Below are 25,122 nucleotides of genomic sequence, written 5' to 3'. Positions count from 1 at the left end.
ATGTGTATATATGACAGCTGGATAGACAAGCAATGGAAAGCATCCAAAATCTTTTGTTCTGTTCAGATGAGCCTCCAACATGTCACTCAGTGACAAACTGAGATATAGCTGCTAATTGAACAAAACTGAAAATAACTCCTACAATGAGAAAGAAAAAGAAGCCAACACTTCATAAAGTAGCTCTTACATTGCCAAATTTCTTTTAGCACCACTAGGTGCTTAAACTCCATGGAAAGTCCATATTGGATTTAGTTGTATAAGGTGCCAGTGTTGTAGTTAGCAGTATACATATCCTATAGTTTTTGCCTCTGAAAATGTATGGTACATTTTTTGATGATTTGATGATCCATAATCATACAAATTGGAATGTCAGTATTTATATAATCTCCAGGCTGATTCACATTACCTACCTACCCACCTCAAACCCCTCAAAGTAACTCATATTTTAAATCCCCTTCTGCCTGCTTTGCAATCTCCCATTCTAAAGAAGCCAGTACAGAGAGAGGATGCTGGAAGTTTTTATTAAGAAATGATTGCCCTCACTCTGAATTAACTTAGTTTGCCCTCAGTAATGTCATCATATAGCCAAATCTGATTGGCTATGCAAGAATTTCATTGTGGCTAGAAACAAGGCTGGTTTAAAATAAAAATGTTACTGCTGCTGTGTGAAAGAAGGAGAAATTTTGCACATACCAAAACAAAACAGCCTCTTCCTGCCCTATTTTAGTTCAGCTATAGATCCTAACCTGCAGTTGTGAACCGAAGGATATAGAAACTAAAGATGGCAGCTGTTGTGGATTAATTAACATGGAATATGAGGGTGCAATCTTGTGACTGTGGCATTACATAATCTACAAAACAATGCTGGGCTATGTACTCAATATCACCTTGCCTAAATTAATTATTCCTATAATCAGAGTGATTAAAGAGTGGTTAAAATGACTGATTTGCAGCATGTGAAGTTTTTGTTTACATGTAATCTAATCAAGATTTAGTCCTGTGTGTGGAACAGTGTCAGTGGTTTTGTTGCACTTCCTAGCACTGACCTATAAAAATACCTGTGTGAAGTGGTATGTTTTCTAAAAGCATATGGTAGTAAGCTCATGTTTCAACATTCAGTACAGTAATATTATTGTATTTGTGGAGCTAGTAGCCAAAGATTTTGTCCCCACTGACTGTGCTTATTGTATTTACTGTGAATAAACTGGATTGCTTTCTCGCACAGTTTGTAAACATAACATTTTCATTGGATCAACTCAAGAGTACCCAATCTTCAGCCACAGCGTCCTGTTCATCAAGACAGGCCATACATCATGAAGAATTTTGTTTAGTTCAACTGTTATCCAGTGATACAGGTTATCCAGTGATACAGAATGTGCTTTCCAGACTTTACAGTGTTTTTCTCTTCTTTACTAACAACCTTGCAAGACAGATCTGGAATATAAGGTGATCTAACATATGATATCTAGTTCCAAACAGACTGTCGATACAAGATCACAATGTGGAATTATTACCCCATACAATGTATGTCAGAAACTCTATCAAAATGGCTAATCAGTGAAAAAAAACCTTTATCTTCTACTCTTCATGTGTATGACCCATGTCCCATTAGGCCCTATCACCACCCTTTAGTAGCTAGATGGAGCTTGCAGTAGCCAGCCACCAGGGGCTTTCAGCTTTGGCAACCTCTGAGCTTCTTAATGGCAGCAAGTGAGAAAAGAGGACGTCTGGGCCATTCACCTTTGCTTTGTCCTAGATTAGCTTCCCAGTATATCTAACTGCTAAATGTTGCCTTAGCTAATGTTAGATATACTAAGATTGTTGCCTACCAGGTAGCTGTTAATATAAAGGAGCCTGTCAGGGGGGGAAAGGTGGTAAACAGAACTAAGCGATAACATCACTGATTATTTATTTATTTATTGAATTTTTATACCGCTGAAGCTCCCTGGGCAGTTCACAAAAGCTTACACAGAGATTTAAACCTTGACTTTTAAGAGTTAGACAACCAAAGCCGCCTAGATGGATGGATCTGGCAGTTTTCAATTCTCCCACATTCAATTTAAATTAACAAAAACCTCAAATACTTTTTTGTTCTGAATATGAAAAACTTCACAAGTTTTTGTAAATTCTTATTAAAACTGAAATGAAATGAAATGATTTTTTCACCCATCTTTAAAGTAGATTGTAGCTGTATCTTCAAAGATACTCCTGAAATAACTCTAAAGATTTGGGCTCCAGGCAGGTATAAAAGGGAGGAGACAACCCTTCAGATCACCTGGCCCCAAGCCGTTTAGGACTTTAGGAACACTCTTCCAGAACATTTGAGAACTACAAGTTCAACCACAGCTTTTAAAGCTCAGCTAAAAACTTTTCTTTTTCCTAAAGCTTTTAAAACTTGATTTTGTTCTGACTTTATACTGTTAGTTTTACCCTACCCAGTGCCTGTTTGCATTCTCTTCCCCTCCTTATTGTTTTATTATGATTTTATTAGAATGTAAGCCTATGCGGCAGGGTCTTGCTATTTACTGTTTTACTCTGTACAGCACCATGTACATTGATGGTGCTATATAAATAATAATAATAATAATAATAATAATAATAATAATAATAATAAAGCTCGACCTCAGAGAGGGCTGTCTAGGACCTCAAAACTATTATTCCCCCCTTCTTCCATTAAATGTTATATACCTGATATACGATGAACATCATATAAGCTACTCCAGGACAATTTGTTCTCCCCACTGGGAGGGGGGGGGAGACATTTCATGTTTTGCTCAGAGCCCTGAGAAACCTACAGTTGTTGTCAGACCCTTAAAGTGCAATCCGTGATCCAAAGGAACAGCCCTTTTGGTGCTCTTTTGGATTGGATTAAGCATCATCACATGGGGGGGAAATTGTGTTTCCTTACCATTGCTTCTCTGCCTGCCCACTTGTCCCTCATTACTTCCTCTTTCAAAAGAGAAAGTAAACAACATGCACGTAACCCATTTAGTGGGCCGTTTTGATCGCACTGCTTCTCCTGCACTCAGCAGGAGATAGCGGCAAGTTCCATCTCAAAAAAATAAGTCGGACTTACTGTTTTTTTGTTTTTTGTTTTTGTCATGACAAGAAGGCTAGAAGGGGCAGGAGGTGTGCAGGATGCAGGTGACATTGTGAGAGGGACCCGCGAAAATCCATGAGTGCCCAGCAACGAGCGTGCAATAAAACACTCATCTGATGATGCCCTTAATGGTCCTGAACTGGTGCAATGCAACAGTTTACGGCCTATGCTAGCATGGACCACCTTCTTCACCATGGTTTCCTCATCCTCTGACATTATAGAGCAGGTGTCCTCAACCTTTTTGGACCAGCAGACACATTTCGGAGTTTGAGAAACTGCTGTGGGCACTACCGCAAAATATGTGACTAGCTATGGAGGATGTGGTTAGTCACGTAATGGCCATCTTGGGGCCTGGCTAGTCAAAAGTGAGCTAAGGAGGGGTGGGGGAGAGAAATTGTGAAGCTAGAGGCTGGGAGGGAGGGGGAACTGCAATGCAAAGGGGTAGAGAAAGAGCAAGGCTAGAGGGCAGGAGGGGAAGAAACAGTGGGCTAGAGAGACTGGGAGGGGGGAGAAACAGTGAGGCTAAAGGCAGGGATCGCGGGGGAAATAGCAATACAAGGAGCTAGAGGGGAGAGAAAGAGCAAGGCTATAGTCTAGAAAGGGAGAAAAAGAAGGCTGCCCTAACATTTCCCCAAGGTTTTCTTTAAAACATTTTTTTTTTGAAGGGGGCAAGGTGGGGAGAGCTTCATGGATACCATTGGAGGTCCCTGCAGGTGCCATGGTGCCCACAGGCTTCACGTTGGGGCCTCCTGTTATACAGTGTAATAAGGGCACTGCAGAGGGAGGGCACCACCAGTGCCAATGGACCTTTCAGATCTGTTGAAGTTGCTGAGACTAGTGTGCAATCTGGTATGAGCCTTGTGTAAAAGTAAGTTATTCGGTAAGGCTTTTCCTAGCTAAAAGACAGAACTGGATAACTTGACCCCCTCTATCTGGACTCAGATGACACACTAAGTGCCTTGCCGTAATAAACCCCTATTTCCCTGCCACACCCCATCATCGCTCTGTAGGATTCGTCTCATAATAATTCCTAATCTACAGAATCTGGAAAAACTTAAATTGCCCTAAGATGCAGTAAGCACTCCAAAGCAGAAGGAAGAAAATAATATCCTTCTGTTTTATTTTTTAAAAATGATCTATATCAGTTGGAGGGGCAGGGGACATTAACAAGACTTTCCAAAGCTTGACCAAACATCAGAAAGATCTGGCTCATTCCCATATTTTATATCTTGCATATTTCCAGATGTGACATGATTAGGAACTAGACCCGTCTGGTTTACATTTACTCGTATGATATTTTTTTAAATCTATAGTTTCAGTTGTGTTTGCAGAAATGTCAGGAATCACAGGTGTGGGATTAAAGTGGCATCATGAGCTGAAAAGAAGAAAAGGGGTGGAGATTTCTTTAAAGACTAGAAGGGGGGAAATAACAAAAACAACTTGGTTATATTTCTGTTAACAGTCAAAGAAATTTGCTTGAGGCTCTAATACTGGTAAGTGCTATTGTACAGTGTTGTACCTACCTTGCCTTTTCACATACAGATTTCCAGGATATGTTTCAAACCTGTCACTTTCCCTGTTGGCACTCTGATGGAGGGAGGGTGGAAGAAGTTTGAGTAACAATCCATGAGAAACAGGGATAGCTTGTGGGAAACTGTAGCCACCTGACTCTTACAGCACCACAACTGACCAAAAAAAAGAGATCTTGGGGTTGTGATGGACAGCTCATTGAAAATGTCATCTTAGTGTTCAGCAGCTGTAAAGAAGGCAAACTCCATGTTAGGCATTATTAGAAAAAGAATTGAGAATAAAACTGCCAGTATCATATTGCCTTTATACATATCTATGGTGCGACCACACTTAGAATACTGTGGCTGGATCTACACTACTGCTTTAAAGCACTTTATAACAGTTTTGACAACTGTTGGGGCCCAGGACACACTCCATATACCTTTGTCAAAACTGTTATAAAGCGCTTTAAAGCTGTAGTGTAGATCCGGCCTGTGTACAATTCTGGTCACCACACCTAGAAAAGCTGGGGGAAAAGAGCTGGAAAAAGTGCAGAAAAGGGCAACTGAAATGCTTGAGAGGCTGGAACATCTCCCGTGAGGAAAAGTTACAACAGCTGGGATTATTTAGTTTGGAAAGAAGGAGGCTAAGGGGAGACCTGATAGAGGTGTACAAAAGTATGCATGGTGTGGAGAATGTGGATAGGGAGACATTTTTCTCCCTCTCTCATAATACTAGAACTCAGGGTCATCTAAGAAGTTGTTTGGTGGGAGATTCAGGACAGATAAAAGGAATAAATGGCTCCTAGTCCTGATGGCTGTGTGCTATTTCCAGTATCTGAGGCAGTAAGCCTCAACATGTTCCCCATGTTGCTGGGGAACATGAGAAGGAGGGTGCTGTTGCACCCATGTCCTGCTTGTGGATTCCTGGTCAATGCAGGTTTGCCACTGAGACCCTGTTCAGCTGACATGCTAAGCCATGGTGGTTAAGCATGTTGAGCTAAACATTATGGCTTAGCATGCCATGTGAACCTTTCCGAACCACAGTGGCTACATAACCACAGTTTGAACACTCTCACTAACCATTTACTGCAAAAGGATTAGCTATGGCTTAGTGTGTTGCCTGAACAGGCCCTGTGTAAACAGAGTGCTGGACTAGATGGACCCTTGGTCTGATCCAGCATGGCTCTTCTTATGTTCTTATATTGCCACGACAAGCAAAATAAGAATGGAAGAATACTCTAATGTTTCAAAGGTGGTACTTCAATTTCATGTTTGTTCTTGAAACTTTGGCTTTCGTACCCAATTTTAACACACAAACCATTGAAGTGAATTTTCAGTAAATAAATGGTAATGCCTGAATAGATCCTGGCTATATGGGCAGGTCATGTTGCATAAAGAAATGACAGCTTTCCAAATACAAGAGGGAACAGATCAATCAGATATGGCCTATGCCTCTAACCAAAGAAGCTGGGAAAACCCTGAATTAGATGCTGTAGGGGATCTCTACATGAGCTCTAATAAGCATTATGAGAATCTGGCAGCAGAATACTCTGGATTTGCCTTCAAGTTCAGTGGTGCAAGCAATTACTTGTGCCATTGCAGCACACTTCCAGTTCTCTCCCTGGCTGTCTCCACCCTAGTTGCCAAAAAACCTTCACCCCACCCCTGGCAATGTCAAGCTTCTATTGTAAACACTTGGCGCCATGAATCCAGTCTGTGCAGAGATCTTATTGTAGAACTTGGAGGACTGTGCTGTAGTCCCAGCTGGATCCCTGCCATAGCCGTTCTCAGAACTGGTTGATCCCCCCAAAAAATGAGGTCTCAGACATCGTCTCCCAGCCTTTTGATTCCTTCACACTGACCCCACCCAGTCTGTGGGATTTCCTCCTGTCTCTCAGTTGCCATAGTCTTGGCAAGGGATGAGTGTGTTCAACCATATCTGCCCTCTTCCTATCAATCAGTGCATCAGGGTTGCATCACCTGATGATGTTTGCTTTCTGTATGCCCTGTCCTAGATTGTGCCAAGAGCCACATCAGTAAGCAGGGCTGTTTAGTAGCATCCCTACACTGAGTTGCTCCCAGCGAACAGTCAGCCATTTTTTCAGGCATTGGTCTTGAAATTCATATACTTTATAACAGGGGGTCTTGAATCTCTTTTAGCCTAAGGGGTGAATTCCATTTTGAAGACGCTCTAGAGGTTAAATTCCAATGCCAATGGAATGAGAAGTGACTCCCTGGATCATCTGTAATGGGAAGAACCAGTAAGATATATCTGCCTCAGTATGGCCAACTGAGGCACAGGCTGACGTTTGCAACTTTAAAATGTAAACTACCTTTTGGTTATTTAGGTTCAACCTGGGCAGTCTTATCTAATCATTATCCACTTTGCCTTAAGTCTTTTTTCTTGGTTATTGGGTTTATTTATCTTAGTTTTATTATCATAACCATCTGCCTTACTCCTTTTTAACTTGCCAGACTCGGCAGCTTCTTGTGTGCTATCGTATGTTGCAAGAAATAATAACCTACCTTTCATCTTCATTATGATTTTGTAATTGGTATCCTTCAAAAATGTAAAACACCATTGTTAAATTCTGAGCTGATTATAATGAGTTGTGGTGTGTGTTTTGTTTGTTTGTTTGTTTTTGGCAAACACACTAAGAAACTGGGTTGACTGGGAGTGCTTCCAGATGGAGGATACATAGCACTACCAATTAGAAGGCACTGTACAGTTGTTCCATCTTTTTGTGGGGAGTGTGGGAAATTATGAGGTGGACACAAGATTGGGATTTAAACAGGGCCACATTTATTAATAGATCTGCAGATAGGGTAAATCTAAGCGGGCATCTTCTCTAAACCGGCATCATGCCATTTTTTTATTGAGTGAGACATTCACGACCTGAGAGTGGCACCTCAAAGTTTGCTATCTCCCAGGCTACCCCTTTTGGGGTAGGGAGGCCTTCCATGTCAACTTTAGCTATTGGGTGGTATAGAATTGCAATAAATAAATAAATAAATATATAAGAAGCCATCTCTCTTGCCGTGGGTTCTGAGTCAGTGGGGAAGGTTGGCCTCAAAGGTAACTTTTATCACTGCCAGCTGGGCCACGGGGCTCGCAGCTGGGGAGCTTCAGGCATTACCGATCACCACAATTGTGCCTCTGAATGCTCACCGACTCTAACCCGCTCATGATGCCCGCACATACCTGCCTATCATCAAATGTGACCCGATTGTTAACAGGCAAATCAACCTAATTATTTCTCCCTGCCTGTCTTACAATGTGAAGTAGGTGAAAAAACTCATAATCAATTAAAGATTATGAGCAAAAAAATCCTACTCGCCCCCTCCCCAAGGACGACCAGCAAGCCCACACTGCCTACAGGGAGGGAAGGAGCCAGGCTTCAAAGAGGAGGAGGAGGAGGGGAGGGGCGAGAGCCAATTATGGGGTCAGATTCACCTCCTCCCTCTGGTGGTGCCACATGGAGGCTGCCAATGGTGTGCCTCTATATGCCCCTCCTCCCACATCCACCCACAATAGCCTCCCCATGCCCAGGCTGCACTGGGTGTGGAAGTAAGGCATTTCTCCTTAATGAATTTTCTGCAGTAAGACAATCATGGAAGAAGCATTGGGAAAACACAAGAGGGTTACGAGTGCAAGATGGCAGGGTGAGCACAAAGAATGGATTAAGCTTCTTGATGGTCCTGTTGAAACAGCAACGACGACATATTATTTTGTCTGCACCTATGCAGTTCACATTCCTGTTTCTTATAATATACCACTTTGGCAGCAGGCATATTTCATTCTTGTAATATTCACATAACAGGAATCCATTTAGGTAAATTCCTGTGCACTAAATACATGTATCTAGAAACCAACATCATTATTTCAGAAATTATCCTTAGTTCTACAGCCATGCTTCTCCCAATCATTATCTAATCACATGGCCACAAGTGAATATAAAATGTCAGGGGAGTTCATATAATACCTACAGCCCAGAACATAGCTTTGGCAATATGAAGGCAGAGTTTCTCCAAGATTAGAAAGGGTCAGGTGTAGGTCCTGAGCAAATGGAATACAGGCTCTGCTTGTTGGGAATTAGGGTGAGATCATAAAACACATCTTTCTTGCTGCAGTATCAAGGAGCAAGGTACATACTGCAGAAAAGAACTGGTTAAGTCTTCCATTAAAATAAATGGAACGTAAAAGTTCTTAACTTTTGTAGGATTGCATCCTTGATATCCAGAATTTGAATTGGTAAAATGTATAAGGTCCTGTTTAGAATTTGTGTTGTAACCTGTGGAGATGCTCTGAGCAACACATGATTCAGACAAGATCAGATCCCAAACATTCTCAAAATGCAAATGTGACCTTGTATCCCAAGTTCTAGCTTAGATGTAACCCCTAACAACATAAAATGAAATAATGCAAACAATAAAGGGGAGAAACCTGTTTCCATTTTAGGTTGTCCCGGAGCCAAGAAGAACGAGTTCCTGACCAGTGTTCTGGATGCACTCTCCACAGATATGGTACATGCAGTCTCCGATCCTGCAGCATCTTCCACCAGGTGGGTTCGCTTGGCTTCAAGGGTATTAAATTGTGCTGCGTGCTTTGGGAAGTACTCCAAAAGGTTCACACTCATTTTGTTTTACATCTACGGAAATCAACTAAAGCTTAATAAAACATAACTGAAATAATTTAAAACATGACACAGTATTTATCTGTTAAATGAAAACAAGAGCATCAAGAAGAGAATGTGCAAAGTGAATTCCTTTGCTGAGTAACTGCTACCTGTTCTCACACATTGGGCATTAAGAGGGAGGTGTTCTTTTTCATAGAACATGACTAGGGATGGATGAGAAATTTGTTTTGTTGAGATTTTTATACAAATTTGCCAGATTCATACCTCCCAAGCCAAAAAGTGACTCAAGATAGAAATGTGTGTCAAAACCCACACTTTTCCAAGCTTGGCAATGCAATTCATTAGAGTGAACTACGCACACAAAAATTAGTTCTTTAGAGGAAAGTGAATGCAAAACTGCTTTTCATCAATGGGAACGAACTTTGGGAAATGCATATACTTGAAAAATGCACATGGGAATGCATACATTTGGGGAAAATGTGCACAAAATTACTTGTGAATTGAAGTGTGGACTAAAAAAAAAACACCTCACAAATCTATGCAGAAAATGTGACAATCTCAATGAGAACAAATTAACACATCCATTTGTTCTGAAGAATCTCTTCTGTAGGTAGGCTTGTGCCACACAACATTACTTATGAATCCCTGACTATTCTGAAGTGTTGACATTTGGAAAAGGAACCGGATGCAATGTACCCACAACATGGGGACTTTTAAAATGGGGTTACAGTACAGGAAGTGCACCAGGGCTATCTGATGTTGCAACATTGCCAAATTATGTACATGTGAGCCTGCTCAGTCACTTGGATGGAAGGTCACTGTGAGCTCCATGTAGGAGAGCAGAAGAAGTTTTAAGCAATAGAGAAAAAAATTAAAAGAGATGGGAGGGTTGTTTTTCGAAACTCTTCCAGTTATCCCTGTTTTCATGTAATTCATCAGTAAAGCACTAGGTAGCATCTTTTTTCAGCTGGGCATCACTGTGTCTGTATGCGTGTGTGCAGGAGAGAGAGAGAGAAAATCAAAACATTTTCAGGCAAAATTAAATCATATGAAACTTGTATCTTCAATTAATTTCTTTTTTCTCCCACCATTTTGACCTCTCACCTTGTCCATTGAGCTGCCTGATTGTCTGTTCCCCAACCTATAAAAAAAATGCCTTGCAAGTCACTCTGTTCCCTTCCTACCAACAGTAGGGTGACCAAATGAAAAGGGGGACAGGGCTCCCGTATCTTTAACAGTTGTATTGAAAAGGGAATTTCAGCAGTTGTCATTTGTATATATGGGGAACCTGGTGAAATTTCCTTTTCATTCACAACAGTTAAAACTGCAGGCGCCCTGCCCTCTTTTAAATCTGGTCACTCTAGTATAGCTCCTGCACCTTTAACTGTTGTGATGAAGAGGGAATTTCACCAGGTTCTCCATATATACAAATGACACCTGCTGAAATTTCTTTTCCTATGCAACTGTTAAAGATACAGGGGCCCTGTCCTCCTTTTCATATGGTCACCCTAACCAACAGCACATATCCAATCTATTGCTGGCTTGAAATGACAATGATAATTTCAAAGCCATTTGTCTCTTAACAAAATGGGTTGTTTCAACATGGCAACAGTATTATTATTTTTTGCAAAATACCTATCTTCCAAAACCCACCAAAAAAATTCTTTGAAAATAGACTCAAATGTTTAAAAGGTGTCCCATGCATGCTGTATTTATTTGGAGGGGGGGGGACAGAGATTAACAGTGCAGTAATCCGATGCCTGTCTAATCAAAAGTAATCCCCATTGACTTGAACTGTATACTTCCAAGTAAACAAGCTGAAGAATCAGGGAAGCAAAGTTTTGGGGGAGTCATTTCACAAAATTGTTTCCAGTTAGGGTGACCATAAGGAAAGGAGGACAGAGCTCCTGTATCTTTAACAGTTGTATAGAAAAGGAGATTTCAGCTGTTGTTATTTGCATGCATGCAGCACCTGGGGAAAGCTGCAAGAGCCCTGTCCTCTTTAGCTAGAGCGACCAGATACAAAAAAGGCAGGGCTCCTGCAGCTTTAACTGTTGTGATGAAGAGGGAATTTCACCAGGTGCTGCATGCATACCAATGACATCTACTGAAATTCCTTTTTCTATATGACTGTCAAAGACATAGGAGCCCTGTCCTCCTTTTCATGTGGTCACCCTATTTCTGCTTGAATTACTGAAGCTATTTTTGATCAAATCACAATTTCTCACTAGGCCTAACATAGGGTGACCATATGAAAAGGAGGACAGGGCTCCTGTACCTTTAACAGTTGCATAGAAAAGGGAATTTCAGCAGGTGTCATATGTATATATGGAGAACCTGGTGAAATTCCCTCTCCATCACAACAGTTAAAGTGCATGAGCTATACTAGAGTGCCCAGATTTAAAAGAGGGCAGGGCACCTGCAGCTTTAACTGTTATGATGAAGAGGAAATTTCACTATGAAATTTCCTTTTCAATACAACTGTTAAAGATACAGGAGCCCTGTCCTCCTTTCCATATGGTCAGCCTACCTAACTCCCTCCTAACCTTAAGCTACAAGTTGAAGCTTTTACTCACTGCACTGCCCCATTTTTTCAGTTGTATGTCTCTTCTAACTCTCTTCCAGCCAAACTTAGTTGTGACTAAATCCCATGGAAAGCTATGGGACTGAAACTAGTCATGACTGACTTGTTTCAGTGGGACTTAGTCACAATTAACTTTAGCTGGGTCAGGGCCAGCATGCTGAAATAAAAGTCACAAAGGTGTTAGTCAAAGGCAATATTTTCATCCAATAAAGCATTTCATTTGATTTTCCACAGTGGGTAGTTTTAAATATCCCATGGAAAAGAAAATAGCCTCTGTTTCTCACTGTAAAGTTTGTACAAATATATTACATGCTACAATCCAGAGACATTGGAAGTTGCTGATTTGGGGCCAAGTAGAACACTCTTTCCTTTCTTCTAATGCAACGTGATGCCTTAAGAGCCAAGATATAATGTTCAGCAACACACTTTGCTCGTGCTGAGGCTATTACTTCTGTCACTTGAAAACCCAGAGCTACTGCACAGACATCACTTTCAGCCCCATGTTGGTACAACTCAATCATTCAGCATTTTCTCCCATAGCTGTCTTGCCTTCGATCACATTGGTAAATCATAAAGCAAATACATTCTTCCATTTTATTTGCCTTTTTGCAGTAGTAATGCCCATGATCCAACCAAAGTGGAGCACGTTTAAGTCCAGTTGATTTCTCTCCCATTGAAACCAAAGGGACTTTCAAATTCGCAGCATTGTTTGGATTATGCCCAGTTACTTAATGATACATTTGCATTTTGGACCTGAAGAAGCAGATTTCTGACCTATGCTCCCAGCCAGTGAAAAATGTGATTTAAAAAGCAGTCAAACCAGAATGATTTCTAGTTCTGCTTTGACTGTGGAATGAATCCTAGAGGAGAAGGCTACTATTCCTGATGACTATGTGCTACCTCCAGTATCAGAGGCAGTAAGTCCATGTACACCAGTTGCTGGAGAACATGGGTAGGAGGGTGGTGTTACACTCGTGTCTTTTTTGTGGATTCCTGGTTGGCCAATGTGTGAACAGAATGTTGGACTAAAGGGATCCTTGGTCTGACCCAGCAGGGCTCTTCTCATGTTCTTATGATGTCAGCTGTAACATACAATGATATAACTCATCTGCTTTAATATCACTGAAAGCACAATTCTATACATGTCTACTCTAACTTACTTCCAGATAAGGAGCTACAGGATTGTAGCTTGACTTGTTAACAGTTGGGCATAAAAACATCAATTACATGCTGAATTCCACAATCATCCTATGTCCCAAAACTCAGATGTGTTCTTGTGGCAGTGATTGTACACTCCACTGTTAACTTAATATACTAATATTGGCAGAAAGATCAATAAACTATAATGACAACAGGGGAGATGTCTTCACCATTTATTGTGCGGGAAAATTGATGTGGGGGATGAGGAATTTGAGATTGTACCACTTTTTTGCAGGGGGGGGCTACAACAGTAGTTCAGGCATTTATTAAATAGAAGGCAAATGGTGGAGGAGCTTACTTGAAAAGAAGCTTGCCTGCTGTTATTGACCTTCACTCGCAATGCACAATGATATGGCACTGTTAGGCCCATTCTGGGTGCATTCTCACTTGGTACAGAACAATGGCAATGAGGAGCTGTGCAAGATAAGTTGTATGGATGTGTTTTTACAACAGTTACACAAAACTAGGGATTCTGAAGGACTCCAAAATAACCCCTCATATGCAACATAGTCATTTTGGGGGGCTATCCCTTTCAATTCATTAATACACCATAATAAATAAACTAGTATGATGAAGGAGAGTGCAAGAAGGGAATTTGATAATCAGGGATGCTTTAGGGCGGATTTCTGCAATGAGCAGGGGTTTGAACTAGATGGCCTTGTAGGCCCCTTCCAACTCTACTAGTCTATGATTCTAAGCTCATGCTCACTTAATGATCTCTGTCTTTTGCAGGCATTCAGAACCAGATCCAAATCACACCCTGGAGGAGAGAGTTGTCCATTGGTATTTTAAACAACTGGATAAAAATAGTAGCGGTGACATTGGCAAAAAAGAAATCAAACCATTTAAGAGATTCCTGAGGAAAAAGTCGAAGCCCAAGAAATGTGTGAAAAAGTTTGTGGAATACTGTGATGTGAATAACGACAAATCCTTAACAGTTCCAGAACTAATGGGTTGCCTGGGTGTAACAAAAGAAGACAACAAAGCAGACACAAAAAAATGCCATAGTAAGAGGATTTTCTAACTGTTGGGGTTAATGAAGATGGGTAGAGGGGGATCTTGCATAATGAGATCCTTGTGACTCAAATGTAGGATGGTATTACGAAGTCCTGCCCACTACATCACGCTTTCCATCAACACTTCTTTAGAGACAATAAGTGGGACCAGCAACAAAATGCCGTATATTGGAATGCTGCCTTTTCAGGATTCCAGTCACTTGATTTTATCTCCCATTTCTTCATGGTATCCCATCCTTTCCATGGCTACTGAGCATGTTCCATCCATATTGGGCTGTTTTGGAGTTTCCACACACACAAACCTCAACTTATGTTTTTATTTCTCCTAAAGTTTTTTGTACTTCAGAGTGCATAGGTCCATCACAGAACTGATTGCTTCTATGGGCAAACTGATAGTATGGTTTTGCATATACAGAACTTCTAGGGGCGATCCCATCTTTGTAAAGTAGTTGGACAAGTCATCCTGAAACAGGATGTGAGAAGCAGCAGACTCAGGCACAGATTGACTGACCACATAGGCTCAAACTAGACATGATGCTGGCAGATCTGTTTGCTTAAATGGGGAGGGGTCTAAATTAAAGAAAAATGGGGGCAGATAGGTGACACAATCCAGTGGCTTATCTGTGGCATAGTCCATTATCACGTGGATGTTTCTCTCAGCTGGGATCACTTCTAGTATCCCCACTATTTATATGTAATTGGACAGATCCAGACTGCTGTTGTCTAGTTTCAGCTTTTAAAGAGAGGTAGGAAAAATGTCCCAGTGGACAGAATGTCTCCTGTTAGCCATGGAAGTCCATTGTATTGGTGTTGTATGTGATTTGTTATTGTAAAACCATAGCCTCATTTACTCATGGCACTTTTTAAGATTTATTTAAGATATTGCATGGCAGGGAGGAAAAATCTTACTGTCAAATAACATGCCATCTGTTTTCTTCCTTGACAGCTCCAAAAAATAATGCCGAAAGCACCACTTCCAATAGGCAGGTAAGAACAAGAAACTTTTCCATTCTCTTGACGCTGTTTTGAGCCTTATCCAGGCAGCATGGCTTGGCAGTCACATTTGTGTTTGAAGCCATTCAGAATGGACTTACAAAAAGTCACCTCTCAAAGGAGGGACCCCCTCCTACACACACAAAAGCAATCATATGAAGTCACCCTTCATTTACTGCCATTTGCTCAATGTTGCATTTATACTCGCTAAAGCCAGAAATTAATTTAATGTAGGCTTTCACACCTTTGGTAGAATCTCACAGCTCAGAAAATGTGCTCAACCTTCCTTCAGAGGTTTGACTCCCTACACATCACTTACACTTTAAACAAGGCAGTCTGAAAACATTGACTCTGGTAGAACTCAAAACCATTCAAAAGGTTATTTTAATTATATAATAGCTGTTGCTGACTCACATACCTTTCTTTTTCTCCCCTCTTCCATCCTCCTGCTTTCCTGTAATCTGATAACAAAATGTAACATATATAGTGAAATAGTCCTATTGTTACTGGGTTGTGTGTGTATGTGTGTGTTTAATGTATTTCTTTAAATATTTTTGCTGACTCAATCTCAATTATTTTAAAAGCTGGTGCTGTGAAATGATAGCCTTGAAATGGTCTTGGTTGTGCAAACCATCTGTTGGTAGTTAACTGCATAGCAATGTGAGGCTATAAAGGTTCTTCCCAGATGCCAAAGGTGGATTTCATCACAAGAGCTCACGCTTGAAAGGGAGGCATTGGAAATGAATATGCCTGACAAGAAACAGTTTAAAAGGAACCACCCACCTAAAAGAGAACAATCACTGGGGAATGGGCAATAGAGGGGGGATAATAAGCGATCTAGCATTTGCTATTTACCAAAGACCTGAATTGCACATTATGGAGAATGAGGTGGTAAACTGAGGTGATAGAATTCTGGAATGGAACACTTCCATACAGCAGGTGAGAGGCCATATTTTTAAATGCTCCCACATGTAAAAAGCTGCATGTGGTGAACCAGCACATCAGCAAAAGACTGTGCTAAGCCCCTCTATCCAGTGTGCTATATTTTAACCTAGTTCACTACATGAAGAGAGATTTAAAGAAAAAAAAGCATAGGGGAGTTCTCAAAATTGTGATAACCCACCTTCTCTTCTGAAGTGGTACAGTCTCAGGGGAACTATACCACTGAAGACATAAATTGGTTGTTAGACAAGCACCTTTTACCATTGGATATATCCCAGCTGATACATGATGCCTGATCACATCTTCCATCCATGGTTTGCTTACTGTGGAAAGGAAAACAGGAATGCTGGCTTGTTTCTCACCTGGTGTGTCAGAGAAATAACCCAACAACAAACTGTGTGTTATTTCTCTGGATTGTCAGGGGAGAGACAAGCCAGAGTTCCTGGTTTGCACATAATACTAAACAAATCATGGATGGAAGATCTATGGCTGTTTAGCTGTTCCTGCTTGCAGCAGGAGTGATCAGACTGCCTGCTGGTGTGTTCACAACAATGCAAAGAATTATTTAAATGCAAGTGGTAATAGGTTCACAATGGTGGGTTGTGGGAACCATCTGGATGGACAGAGCCAGGGTTCTAGCAACAGGGCTGGCCCAAGGCATTTTGATGCCTGAGGCTGAGCAGCAAATGGTGCCCAGCCATCCAAGTCAAGGTGAGTAGTACCCAGCAACAGGAAAGTTATTTTGGCACATGAGAAAGAAACTTTTGGAAGCACCTCTCCCCATCGCTGGCAGTAATAATACTATATCAACAAAGTAAATAATAGATTTTTAAAATTTATTTATTTATTTATTTATTACATTTTTATACCGCCCAATAGCCGAAGCTCTCTGGGCGGTTCACAAAAATTAACAATTTGTTGTCGTTTTATGACACCCAAAATATGTTGCCTGAATCAGCTTCTTCACTCTGCCTAATGATGGGGCTGGCCCTAACCAGCAACAAGCATTATTGCATTGGAATGGTTAATTGCTTTTAAATTGCCATAATTAACAACTGGTTCTTTGTAGGCTCTATCGCCATGGATTTGTAGGCTACTTGATCTTCTAGGCTGACTGCAGTGTGTGTGTGTTGACAGTATGGTTGTCTTTTTCTTACAATATATCACACATACTATAGTAATATTCATTTTTGTGATCCTATTTTTCAAATTCTCTTTGGCAGCAAACTTCAAAGAAACAAGGTTGAACACTTCATATCCAAGGCAGATCTCTCGGACATGTGGGAGACTTCTTTACCAAAAGGCAATAAGAAACAAAAACAACCGTAGTATTTGCACTTTGTACTTTAAATGTAAATTCACTTTGTAGAAATGAGATATTTAAACAGACATTAAAAAAAATCTGTGAAAATGTAGTAACAGCTTGTTTTAAACAATTATCACATACAATGTATGTGTCTTTTGTTGTTGTCTGAAATCTGTACGTGTTGGAGGTGTAAAAGTTTGCATTTAATCTGTTTTTGAAAGAATAATGTTCTGTCAGACATTAACATAGAAAATAGCCTGGTAGTATTTTTCTTGTCAGTAGTACCGCTTGTTTTCTGCATAACTATTAATAAAGTTAATGGGGTTATACTGAAAACCAGCTTGATTTGAAGTCTGCTGTTACTCACAATGTTACTTAATCTGTGTTTGAGGTTGCATGTTCCTAAATCCAAATAAAGGATTGGAAATTGACGTTGCCTTCTTAGGCACCTTATATAAGCACAGAGGCTTTTCTCTGGTGGTTAGGGTATTGTTGTTTTCCAAAACTTGTGTTGGCTTTCTCCAGAGCACAATTCTACATCAAGAATGCAACCACTAATGGATTTTTTTAAAAAACGAAATAAAACAAAAAAAAACTTTTATCTTTTTGTATTTAGATTCTTGTAGAACTTTTTTCCTTTTTTATTTTTAGAAGACATCAGTATAATATATGTTTATTTTATTTTCAATTCCTTTTTCAATTTTTGGATGGTTTAGTCAGCCAACAAACTGACAGGAAGTTCATTGTGTCACTCAAAAGTGATCCTGCCAAGCCCTTGAATAGGCATAATAAGGCAATAAAGGGGCACATTTGTTCAGTATTGTAAATCTAATTATAAGGAGACAAAGAAGGCAAAGCAGGCTTGTCAGTCTTTACTGTTCCTTACACTTGGCTGGGTTGTGATATGTGACTCGCAGTGCCCCAGGATCTACAAAGGTAAAACTATCACTTGAACAAATTATGAACAGTTATGGTTAGGAGATGCAATCAGTGCAAGCTCACCCTTAAGGCATCCTTCTTGCCATCTGGGAGATGTTCTTACAAGTTTTCATACCTTTCTTATCATTCAGAGGTAGGTTGTTGTTGTTTTCACCCCTTTCCTGGAATGCCTTGAGGGAGCAAGAACTTGCAGATGTGAACTTCACAGCAAAAGATTTGAAAGAACAAAAATAATAATAATAAAGAACTTTAGTCTTTGGACAGCAATAAATTATCAGCAGCCAGGGAGATCAATGCACAGGGTAGACAGATTGTGGATGTAAAAAAAATACAAAATAGAAAATGGTGAAGTGGACCATTGGAATTGTAATAATGAACAGTGATCTCTTTAGTTCATTAAAACAAGACATGCTGAACAATGTGTAGAATAACTGTTGGCAAACATGTTCTGACTCAGCCTGTGTTGCATTTATATCTGCATATATAGCTGCATGATAATATGCTGCTGGATGACTTTGTCTACAATGAAATTGAGAGAAAGAAAAAGAAAAGGCTTGTGGAATTGAGCAAAAGAAATAAAAAGTCTGCAGCCAGAGCAGAAGGGAACAAAAATGCTAATGTATGCTTATCTTTGTTAAAAGGAAAAACAAAAAACATTTTTTTACTCAGAATGTATTTGATAACTTTTTATAATGCTAAACTATGAATTTAATCTGTTTAGATTAAAATGTAGTCTGCTATGAAACTTACTCTGTTTGGTTATTCTCCTATGGCACATAAACAACCGTAAACATTTCTCGGGCTCTTAGAGATCAGAACTGACAGATTTTCTTTCCGCATATCATTCCTGCATGTTTTTCAGGAACAACCATAGGAATTTTAAGGCTCAGTGAAACAGAACAGACAAGTAATGAGGGGCCCAGCATACAATTTGCTAAGAAACCTCTTCCATCAGGACTGGGGAAATTCTTTCAGCCTGAGGGCCTGACTCCCTGGAATTGCTCTTGGAGGGGTTGAATTTCAGTAGTGGGTGGGGCTGAAGGCAAATGGGGTGAGGGCCCCAAATACACACACCAGCATATTGTAGTTTAAAACTCTTACTGCCAAGTGATTGAGTCTTAGGAAAGGCATTTCAACCTTTTAGAAGATGGGGGATTGTACAAAAGTCAGGAAATCACTCAAAGACCAATTGTCAGGGAAAAGTGTGTGGGGCCAAGGGAAGGCCCCAGCCAGATTTGGCTCAAGAAAGCCAGATTTAGCTAAGGAAAGCTATATTTGGGTCCTAGTCCTGAAGTTCCCATCCTTTGTCTAACATAATAAGCTTATTTCCATGGACAGGACTGGGCCTCACACCATAATAAGCTAGATGATAAGTGGTAGCCATTTCACACCACCCAGCTGTCACTTGGAACCTAGTCATAGTTACCATGAATGGTTGTGTAAACCATGAACTGTAATCTCTTCAATTTGTTTAAATGAGGCATGTGGAATAACATATAGAATGGACAGTGATGATAATCACATTCTGGCTCAATCAAAATCTTGTGTTATACAATATGATAGTATAAAGTGGAAGATGTACATACTGGACATATGAAAAAGGAACTTCGAGGCAAGAGAGTTTGGGAGAGAGTGGAGAAGGGACTCTAAAAGGCAAATGTAAAGCTCATTGGCAAGTAGTGTGGAACACAAAGACTCTGATTGTGTGGGCTTTCGGTGGCCAGGGTACATCTGGAATGAAATTTCAGACTATTGCAGGAACTTTGCTGGTCTAACGTTATTGTGATAAGATTATTGTATTTGAAGTACAAATGGATAAAATATTAGCAGGACAGAATGAGGTTAAGTGAGTTTTAAAAATATGTGAATGAGCAGGAAGAAAAAAGAACATAAGAGGTTTGTTGACAGAGTCCTTTTAAAGGAAAAAGCCAAAAAAGCAAATCTGTTAAAGATGTCTAAATCAGGAGAGGTGACTCAACTTGGCATATCACAAAACCTATTTACTCTTTACAGCCTGTAAGAAAGGGTAGATTAGTGCTAGATACTAAACTCTTCCTTGACAAGGATAATTTGGAGATACACATGACATATTTACACTAGAATGTTATGTAACTAGTTTTCCTATATTAGAAACTAGTGTAAAAAAAAAACCCCAACAACCTGTTAATGTGGAGAGTGAGAGGTTTATAGCTCCAGCTTTACTTTAAAAAAAAAAAAGAAGAAGAAGAGAAGGCAAATTGATGTAATTAGGGGGTAATTACTTTGACATTAAATACAAACCAGTTAACTTTATTGATGCCTGAAACTTTATACTGATTTCAGTAAATGACTGATGCAAACTGTGCTCACTGTCCCAACTATTTTATTACATTTCTGTTAACCAAAAGCATATGAGAAAATCATTCAACAAACAGAACAACATATTTTTCTTCCTCAGTCAAAAGCCTCCAGTGTTGTAGATTTGAATGATGCAAGGCCTCCCTAAGTAAGTGCCAAAAACTGCCAGTGGACTGAAAGCTTCTCATGGACCACAGTCAACTAATACTGAGTGATGTTTCCACCAGGGCTATAGGATGGAAGAGGCATATTATCTTCTGTGCCTCTTGGCTCACTGATGCTTAGGGCAGGCCCAATATTTTCTGCTCCCCTTGACAAATAAAATGTTCCCCTTCCTTGTATTTTATCATATACTGAGCAGCATAACAGAAGCACCTTTAAATGCTCAAGAGTGACTGGCATACTATTTTCTTATTATTTCCTTATTAATGTCACACAGCCAATAAGCTGCTCAGCTGCTCATGTTCACCTCCTCCAAACATGTGGGCAGGATTTATACCTCTAAAATGATTGACTGGGACAAATATCCAAAAATTTCAAATGTATTTGTATTTTTATCATCATAGGTGGTATCTGCCATGACACAGGCCATGAACAACAGGCCCGGCCGCAGACAATCCCTGCTCAAGCCAAGCACCACCGCTTGATATGCCTGAGGCGAGGGACAAACACCACCTTTCTCCAAACTATGTGGAGAAAGGGGTTAAATGGAGAAGAATTTCAATTATAAAATAATGCGCTGTGAATTATATGTGCTGAGGTGAATTATTGTCAAAGTGGGTGTTAAATGAATAAACGTCAGATTATAAATGCCAAACAGACATGTGGGATTTTTGTGGTAGTTAAAACAAAATAATTAAAATTTATTTTAAAAGTTCACAATCTTTGTTTCAAAATAAAACATTTAAAAACCTTTTTGAAACCTCTCATCCAATCCTTTCACCCATTCACATACACGCTTTCCTGTCACACACACATTCACTCTTGAATTTTATTATCAGTATTGGTTTTTTTACACAAACTGTCTATCTTGCACACCCCATTCAAAAGACACCACTCTCTATACTGAACCTCAAACAGTCCAGAACCCAAGTACTCCTACAGAAAGTGGAGGAAGGAACTAGAGGATCGGCAATCCTTGACTTGATATTGACCAACAGGGATGACTTAGTGGATAAAGTGGCAGTTACGGGAACTCTGGGGGAAAGTGACCACATCATACTTGAATTCTTGATTATGAAGGAGACAAAAGTTGAGTGTAGCCATACACGTACTCTGGATTTTAGGAAAGCTGATTTTAATAAACTCAGAACTATTATAAGGAAGGTCCCGTGGCAAGTAAACCTGATGAGAAAAGGAGTGCAGGATGGGTGGGAGTATTTTAAAAAGGAAATTTTAAAGGCACAGTTACAAACAATTCCAACAAGGAGAAAAGATAGAAGACAACAGAGGAAACCAATGTGGCTCCACAAAAAGCTTAGAGATGACCTGAAAACAAAAAAGGATACATATAGGAAGTGGAAGGAAGGCCAGGCTACAAAAGAGCAGTACAGACAGGTGGTGCAGAAGTGCTGAAATGGCGTCAGGAAGGCTAAAGCTGGGAATGAGCTGAGATTAGCGAGGGATGCTAAAAGCAATGAAAAGGCTTTCTTCAGATACGTGAGTAGTAAAAGACAGAGGAAAGAAATGGTGGTTCAATTGTTTAATGAGGATGGCAAATTGATAACAGATGACAAAGAAAAGGCTGAAGTGCTCAATTCCTACTTTGCCTCAGTCTTCTCCCAAAAGCGGGTCTATGACCCCCCTGGAGAAAGTGAAGCAGAAGTTGAGGGGGCAGGATTGCAATTTGAGATTGATAAACAAATGGTCAAAGAACACCTAATTTCCTTGAATGAGTTCAAATCTCCAGGGCCCGATGAACTGCATCCTAGAGTAATGAAGGAGCTAGCAGAAGAACTCTCAGAACCTTTGTCTATTATCTTTGCAAAATCATGGAAGACGGGTGAGGTGCCGGACGACTGGAGGAGGGCTAATGTTGTCCCTATCTTCAAAAAGGGCAAAAAGGAGGAACCTGGGAACTACAGACCAGTCAGTCTGACATCCATCCCTGGGAAAATTCTGGAGCACATTATAAAGAAGTCAATCTGTAAACACCTTGAAATCAATGCGGTGATTGCTAGAAGCCAACATGGATTTGTCAGGAACAAGTCCTGTCAGACTAATTTGACCTCATTTTTTGATCGGGTAACCTCCCTTGTGGACTGTGGGAATGCTGTGGACGTCATATATCTTGACGTCAGCAAAGCTTTTGACAAAGTGCCCCATGATATTCTGATTAACAAACTAGCTAAAAGTGGGATAGATGGAACAACTATTAGGTGGATTCATAGTTGGCTACAGAATCGGACTCAAAGAGTACTTATCAATGGAACCTTCTCAAACTGGGGAGAGGCAACGAGTGGGGTACCGCAGGGCTCAGTCCTTGGCCCAGTGCTCTTCAACATTTTTATTAATGATTTGGATGAGGAGGTGAAGGGAACGCTTATCAAATTTGCAGATGACACCAAATTGGGTGGGATAGCTAATACCCTGGAAGACAGAAACAAACTTCAAAGTGACCTTGATAGGCTGGAGTGCTGGGCTGAAAACAACAGGATGAAATTTAATAGGGATAAATGCCAAGTTCTACATTTAGGGAATAGAAACCAAAGGCACAGTTACAAGATGGGGATACTTGGCTCAGCAATACTACAAACGAGAAGGATCTTGGAATTGTTGTAGATCGCAAGCTGAATATGAGCCAACAGTGCAATATGGCTGCAAGAAAGGCAAATGCTATTTTGGGCTGCATTAATAGAAGTATAGCTTCCAAATCATGTGAGGTACTGGTTCCTCTCTATTGAGCCCTGGTTAGGCCTCATCTAGAGTATTGTGTCCAGTTCTGGGCTCCACAATTCAAGAAGGATGCAGACAAGCTGGAGCGTGTTCAGAGGAGGGCAACCAGGATGATCAGGGGTCTGGGAACAGCTGATTCCAGCTGGACATCAGGAAAAACTTCCTGACTGTTAGAGCAGTACGACAATGGAATCAGTTGCCTGGTGAGGTTGTGGGCTCTCCCACACTAGAGGCCTTCAACAGGCAGCTGGACAAGCATCTGTCAGGGATGCTTTAGGGTGGATTCCTGCATTGAGCAGGGGGTTGGACTCGATGGCCTTGTAGGCCCCTTCCAACTCAGCTATTCTATGATTCTACTCTACACACAGAGAGCTAAAGCACTAAAGGCTAAAGACTCTAAGAGTACCTAAAAGTCTCCTCTCAATCCCCTCAGTCATTGGCTTATATATCACTCTTCCCCCTCCCAAGACATTCTAACTTCACCCACTCAGGTCAACATTCTAAACACACCAGACTTTCTAAACACACCAGACTTACTAATGCTAGATAGGAAACTGACTTGTGGGGTGTAACACTACAGTATCCTTTGCATTTTCTGCATTTGGCATCAAAATGTTTCAAGACTGTCCCTTTATCCACTTCTCTTATATTCCTCATCATAATCTGCCTTCACCCTAGGCTGATTCTCTTCCCTTATCTTTGACTTTGACGGTCTCTACATTAGGAAAAAAAAATCCACATCCTTACTAGGTCTCAGACATTTTCACTTTTTCAACGGGCTCCTTCAGACAGTACCTACAGTGACTATTAGATTTTGAACTGAACAGGGAACACCATTGAAAAGAATAGACTGCAATGAAACAGTGCCATCTAGTGGCAGAATAAATCCCATCATAAATAGATACCAGGTTATCCCTGTGTCATAAAAATACAGGATTACTGGGGAGACCATGGGAGATGCCCTGGCTGTTGATGACATCATGAAATCGACCCACAAACTTCCATGAGTAGCCAGTCATAAGTGTGCTATAAATCACTCATTTAGGGAAGCCCTTTGTTCCATCTGCCCCCTTCAGAATCACATTATAATTCAAATAAATGCACGCATTTAGGTCAGTATAGTGGGTTGTATCTAGACTAAGCCATGGTTAGAGTAGATCTGTTGAAATTAATGGGACATGTTAGTCATGACCAACGTAAGACCTACTGATTTCAGAGGATTTCCTCTAACCGCATTTAAGTCTGCTCTCAGCCCTACACACACACACACACACATACACACACACACACACACACTACCCCACCACTGATTTTAGGTGTGATTAAGTTCCATTGCCTTCAGTGAGAGTTGTGCACATAACTGTGTACTTAAAACTAACTAAATAAGAAGTAATTAAATAGACTTGCCATAATAAAGCAACTCATGGGCTTTCAACCATTTCTTCCACCCACCTGCCTGGCCTGTTTGGAAGCTCAGGGGAAGGCAGTGAAATCACTGGATCTTACAGGAAACTTTTCTTTTCTGATCTAATATCAAAGCTATGCTGCGAAACTAGATTAAGAATCACTGCCTTGATATGTATATAACAGTTTTAAACCTCTATGGCATCTTTCTGCATTTCAGTTCAAAGCAAAAGTGCCTGAAAGAAATGTGGATAAGAG

At 40.4% G+C, this 25,122-nt stretch overlaps 1 protein-coding gene across 1 annotated transcript in view; it reads left to right on the top strand.

Moving 5' to 3' along the window:
- Nucleotides 1-18,977, top strand: part of SMOC2 (SPARC related modular calcium binding 2) — a 165,252-nt gene extending 146,275 nt beyond the window's left edge. Inside the window, exons 10-13 of the mRNA XM_063125418.1 lie at nt 9,071-9,173; nt 13,765-14,039; nt 14,995-15,035; nt 17,207-18,977. Coding sequence (XP_062981488.1) covers nt 9,071-9,173; nt 13,765-14,039; nt 14,995-15,035; nt 17,207-17,230 — 443 coding nt within the window. The 3' untranslated portion in view covers nt 17,231-18,977. The remainder of the gene's footprint in view (nt 1-9,070; nt 9,174-13,764; nt 14,040-14,994; nt 15,036-17,206) is intronic.
- Nucleotides 18,978-25,122: the final 6,145 nt, after the last annotated feature.

This window comes from Elgaria multicarinata, chromosome 4, assembly GCF_023053635.1.
Source record: "Elgaria multicarinata webbii isolate HBS135686 ecotype San Diego chromosome 4, rElgMul1.1.pri, whole genome shotgun sequence".
NCBI lineage: Eukaryota > Metazoa > Chordata > Lepidosauria > Squamata > Anguidae > Elgaria > Elgaria multicarinata.
This window is presented reverse-complemented; position numbering and strand designations above follow the sequence as displayed.